General features: G+C 41.9%; 1 protein-coding gene across 1 annotated transcript in view; it reads right to left on the bottom strand.

Annotated features, from left to right (window-relative positions):
- Positions 1-483: 483 nt before the first annotated feature.
- emilin2a (elastin microfibril interfacer 2a) overlaps positions 484-6,000 on the bottom strand; it is a 198,708-nt gene continuing 193,191 nt past the window's right edge. Inside the window, exons 7-8 of the mRNA XM_072467903.1 lie at positions 5,808-5,939; positions 484-3,563 (exon numbers count right to left, since the gene is read on the bottom strand). Coding sequence (XP_072324004.1) covers positions 3,232-3,563; positions 5,808-5,939 — 464 coding nt within the window. The 3' untranslated portion in view covers positions 484-3,231. The remainder of the gene's footprint in view (positions 3,564-5,807; positions 5,940-6,000) is intronic.

Genomic DNA, 6,000 nt, shown 5'->3' with positions numbered 1-6,000 from the left:
AAAAGAACCGGTGTTCCAATTCACTTGAAATGAAAATCGTTTATTGTCACAAGTAGGCTTCAAATGAAGTTACTGTGAAAAGCCCCTAGTCGCCACATTCCGGCGCCTGCTCGGGGAGGCTGGTACGGGAATTGAACCATGCTGCTAGCCTGCCTTGGTCTGCTTTCAAAGCCAGCGATTTAGCCCTGTGCTAAACAGCCCTTTCAAGTCAAGTTGACTTCAAGTCAAATATTTATAGTTACAGTGTTATCTCATGTTCAAATAATTTATACTCTTACCAGCCAAGATTAAACCAAAGCAAAAATCTTTAGTTGACTTTTCAACTGTGGTTTCCAAGAGAGTGCACCTGAATGTTTAATTCATGGTGTTCTCATTACAAAAAGAAACCACTCTGAATTGGGTGTGATGGTTAGTTTTGAGATACTATGTAGGAAATGGAGAAGTTGTATATGTAAACAAAGAACTAGTCATCAAATTCTCATGTGCAGAATGTAAAATTATAACTTTTTTTATTTGTAGTTATCTAACAACAGTGCAGATGAGCGAAAGTCAACTTCAGCTGCAGAAAATACTATTGAGCTACAATAAATATTTATTGTTCTGACTACAATTTCAAATGTAATTTTTAAATCATTTAACATTTTTTTTTAAATTGACAGCTTTCCTGATGGCTTATATTGAGACACTGTTTTAATAGACCAGTTTACTTAAAGCAGGTTAAGCAAGATATCTATTTCTGTGTGGGAGAGGGGTGACATTTTTCAGGACATTGAACAATGTTAATTTTCAGTGTGCACAAAACTTCTGTAATCTCCAGTTATTATTAATGTAAATTGCTAACAAAAAAATAACGCACCAGAAAGTAGGACTTGTACATTCCTTCAGAAGTATTTCACTTGAGGGTGGCTGCGGAATACAGAAAATAAACCCCATGGTAACCCAAAATACACAGTGAGTTATGGTGTGATCAATTAATTATGAATTATTTTCCATTTGCTGTGATCTCCCGCAGTAGAAATTGTTTCTTTCACGAAAGCAAAGCTCATTTTACTCGTTCCAACAGAAAGTTTATTTACCTCCCCCGAGCACCATGGTAGCCCCACCTACTGTTTTATGCAGTAAATGCTATTTAGTCGTTCATAGGAGCCACTTCTACATTGTTTACATTTCATACTGAATATTTTCTACATCTATGCTTTTAAAAGAAATAACAATATTGGATGGAAAGCAAGTCCCCTCGTCCACTCCGGCACTTGCTGCAGTAATCTTTTGGCAAATATATATAGAGTGCGATTCAGTGGACAAAGGTTAAATTCCCCTTTTGGGCGTATTTGGCAGGCGGTTTCTCAATGGCTACAGTGCCTAGAATCACCCCGCTATTCAATGGCACTTTGGTTTTTTTTGCCTCGGGCAATTTCTCCCTGTCGATGCCAGACTTTTGTCGGTTTCCTGCTGGCGGGAATGGCTCCTTGCAGAATTGAATGCCATTTTAAACGCCAGCCCTGATCTCCACCCCCCCCCCCCCCCACCCCCACCCCCATAGGCCCCCTCCCCCACTTTATTGATACCCCCGCTTCATCCCTCCAACCTCATCAAGGCCCCTGGAACTCCCCCGGGTCCAACCCCTGGCAGTGCCAACTTGATACCCTGGCACTGCCAGCCAGTCAGTGCCACGAAGCTGCCCCGATGCCAGGGTACTACACTGCCCTGTCCCCGACCACCGAGGAGTCTCTAATGCCTGCGAGACCCCTCCCCCTCCACCAGCCCGAGGTGTTGTCAGCCTGGTCCACCTTTGTGGAATGCCGTGCTAAACGTCGCCCAGGTGAGGTCTCACAGGCGTGGCCGCTGACTCCCGGGCGCTGGGTGAAAGCGGCACCCAGGTATTTAAATTAGCCTAATGGCTCGCGTCGGGGGGAGTGAGTTGGGTGACTCGTGATTGACCCGGTGCGGAGCCCGAGTTAGGGCTCTCCCAGGTTTCAGCCAACCCTCGCGGACCCGGGCCAGGCGCAATGCAAATGCTGAATCGCGTCCATAAATTCTATTACTCTCACTGTACTCCAAACAGCATGATGTTTGTAAGAAAGCATGCGGGAAGATTTCACCTGTACTGTGTATCTCAGAATTATAAGTAGTATTCATGATCTTGTGGTTTTGATATTATTTCATATGGTGCACAAAGGAAATAGTCCCAGTTTGACTGATTTTTTGCAAGTTGTAAGTTTACACCATTACACTGCTATTTAAAATGTTAAATGCAAACTCATGAAACTGGCAAGAGAAGGAAAGGTGGACTGAAGTTTTAACAAGTTATCACTTTCAATTACTTCCCCTATCTCTAGAACTATGATGCAGTTTTATTTGTTTGATGTCTTTCTGATCTACCTAGTGCCAGGAAAGCTGCTACTGGTACAGTAGTTTGATAGAAAAAACAGCACAGCAATCATCACAAATTAAATATAATTCAAGGGCAGCAGATGTTTCTAAAATGTACGCTGCAATCTGGTTAATAATTAAATAATTAGATATTTCTCACTGGAGATTTAAATGGACGTCCATTTTGAGTGTCAGATACAGTGACAAATATGCAAATTATTCTTATCAGCTAAATTAAGACCGGACATTCATGTATCATATGACTGAAAAGACTAAAAGAACCATCTAGATTAATAAAAGAAATTAAAAAATCAAACTCTGCCACTTCTGTTTATCATCATGATGGTAGATTGTCGTGACTTTATAGGTATTACACTTTAATCTTTCTTCACACATCTATTGGCATTACCTGTAAAACACCGAATAGCCCCTATTATATCGACTATTTATTGGTAAAAGTTGCCAACAAAATAAGTGGCAAAGAAATATTTAAAAAATAAAAGCAAGCCTTTCTTTTTGGTTAATTATAAATCCAGTGATAGGAATTAAATAGAACTTTGTGGCAATAGCCAAGTAAAAAGATTAACATCATTCCTCCTCTCTGAAATATATCTCTTTAAAAGAACAATATATTTAGACCCAAACTGGTAATATCATAAAGCACATTGAGGCTTATCCATAATTTTAGCTTGGTGTAATCTGTGTTTAGCAAAGTTGAATTGGTACTTTATAAAATAGAATTATCCTCTTTGACAATGAGTCCAGAAATTCAGGAAAATCTACATCCTCTTCACATCTCAACTCCCTGAAGATCGGCGCATTTTAATATCCCTGGTTGCCTAACGTTCTTCTAATGGGCTAGCTCTGGGAGGATGTCTCATACAGAAGAGTCCCACTGAAAGTTGAGTACATCTCCTCTGTGTCAACCAGTTTACCATCAATCACTATGATGCTCACTTCATCTTCAGATTTCAAGTTCAGGATCAGATTGAAGATTCCGACACCTCCACAAGTCTGTCTTCCCAAAAAGGGTCTTTGAGATTCCAGCAGTTCTATTCGATAGCCAGAAGTGTCCATCTGCATGACACTTTGATTAGAGACTGAAAGTATAGCTTCGATATGCTCATTCCTCTGAGGAGCAAGGACCGCAGTGATGAGATACTGTCCCGCGAAAGGAGCTGTAAATATACCTGAAAAAAAGACAACCAAGGAAGGTAATTAAAGAAGACCATCCATGATCAGAAACTGGTACCTATTCTTCTGAATCTATGATCTTTTAACCTTCATGATATGAAAATACTGCATCACTGCTCAAACTGAAGTGATTGTTGTTCCCAATCAATGAGTTAAATCTTGACTTTATGTGAGTGTAAAATACGTGATGGTGAGTCAGTAGTTTCACATCTCTCCCTGTTTCTTCATTGGCTTCAAGGAAATAATAATTAGGAGAGATTAAAATAGGCTGCCAACTTGTTTTCCCCTGTTTTCTAGTGCTGTAAGACAGAAGCAATGTACTGCATCTGCTAGAAATCCAAAATAAAACCATAAAACACAAAAAACACCAACATTCTCTTTAGTTTTCTTCTCTAAATTCTCTTTTTTCACTACTCTCTTGAAAACTACACTGAGTGGGCTTCTCCATCCCACCACACCTGGTGTGGCACGCCGTCGGTATTCTCTGTTTCGCTGGCTGGTCAATAGGGTTTTCCATTGTGAGGAAGCCCCTCCGGTCTGCCAGCAAAATGGAGAATCCCGAAGGTGGAGAATTCAGCCCTTCATCTCTAATTTCCAGTGTGATGAAAGGTTCAAGATCTGAAACACTGGGCGGGATTCTCCGCCCAGCCGATGCCTGAATCGGAAAACGGGATCAGGCGGAGAATTACACGACAGCCGAAAATCAAGGCTGGTGTCGGGTGCCCGACAGAATGCCTTGCTCTGGTGCCAGGGGGAGTAGCAGGGGGTGGCTAAGAGGTGGGCACTGGGGTCTGGGTGGACAGGAAGAGACCACCATTTCTGCAGCTTGCAAGGCAGCTATGAGGCTACGCACGCCGCTGACTGCCCACTGTGAACTTTGCGCCACGGATCGTATGGGTGCCTCCCCAGGCCACCCCCTATGTATCCTCTGGCCCTAGCCAACCATCAACAGAATGGGCATGCTCCAGTGCAATCAATGCCATTTTCGTGGCTGGAATGGGGGGGGGCGGGAGTGGAGTGCCTATATGTAGCTCATGCTTGTCAGGTTCTCCAGTGGCCGGTACCGACCCCGGCGAATCACACACCAGCGTTCGTTGGAATTGCACGAGTTCCACATGGCACCAGCGCTAGCCCATTAGGATGTCCTGAATCGCTCTGGGCCGGCACCGCTTTCGAAAATGCAGAACTCTTGCGATTCAGTCCCGGCGTTAACACTCTCAAATGGAGAATCCACCGCATTAACTCTGTTTCTCTCTCCACAGAATCTGCCTGTTTTGCTGCGTCTTTCCAGCAGACACAGTATATTGCTTTGGCTTTACCATACTAGAAAACAGGGGAAAACAAATTGGCAGCCTATTTCTGCTTTCGTAACTATTTATCCCAATGTAAGCCTGACATTATATATTGTGCTTTTGTTAGTTCAATTGCAAACTGATGTTGTATTTTTTCAGTATATTTATTTGTGCATTGTAACAATTATTATTTGCTCCCTTCTCCCAGGCAGTTCTTCTTCTAGCTCCCTAGTTGCTGTCATTCTTTCTGTGTGACCATACAACAGACACGAGAAGGCTCAATGTCTACCTCTAAGTCTCATCACCAGGGGCTGTGATTTGCTGTGGTGTTACGGTAAGTGATAAACATGGTGAATTTCTACATTTACCATATGAAGTAAAATGCACTGCCCAAGTGCTCTGATTTTGTCCTTAAAAAAACAGGGAGTGAAAATATTGACTTTTGAGTGTATCTGGGCACAGCATCACTTGCCATAATCAGGGCACCTTGCTTTAGTAGGTCATTGCTTAAAATCCATGTAGTTCAAAGATTAATTACTTTCAAGAGTCCAGTATGTTGCTGGCCCCTGTATGAAATCTCTCCAAGAGTTTTTTCCTCCATTGTATTAAATCTTTACACGTGTTGATATACTTGATTCTCAGCAGCAGACATGAGGCAAAGCAAACTTCAAAGAAAGTATCAGAGAAGTCTTCAAACCATTCAGATGAATAAGTGAAATGAATTCTAGCAACATTTGCCTTTAGCAGAGTTCAGTAGTATGTGGAAAGCAAAAAGTAGGGCATTTTGCTGAGGTTATGACTTTCGGACAATGTCGTCGAATCATGGAAAACATCTGATCCATGCTAGCTCTCTAAAAATAATCGGTGTGCAAAGCATGAAGTTGCCAATCTCAGCCCTTAGTACAAGGACACAAACATAAAGAAACAAATCTCTAAAACACCTGTTACCTGTATTTGTATTGTAATGGTGTCCGTCATTAACTAAAACTTTGTTGAAACGGATTATCCCTGCATTGCCGCTGAAAGGTTTTTTGGTTAGACCCACAGAAAAGGAAACATACTTTTGAGCAGCTTTGCTTTCTGAAAAAGAACAGAGGAGTGACTTTGTAAGACAGAATCACATGGGAACAGAAGAGAAATA

Source organism: Scyliorhinus torazame, chromosome 11 (assembly GCF_047496885.1).
Source record: "Scyliorhinus torazame isolate Kashiwa2021f chromosome 11, sScyTor2.1, whole genome shotgun sequence".
Classification (NCBI taxonomy): domain Eukaryota; kingdom Metazoa; phylum Chordata; class Chondrichthyes; order Carcharhiniformes; family Scyliorhinidae; genus Scyliorhinus; species Scyliorhinus torazame.
Note: the sequence above shows the minus strand (reverse complement) of the source record. Positions and strands in the feature narration are given on the sequence as shown.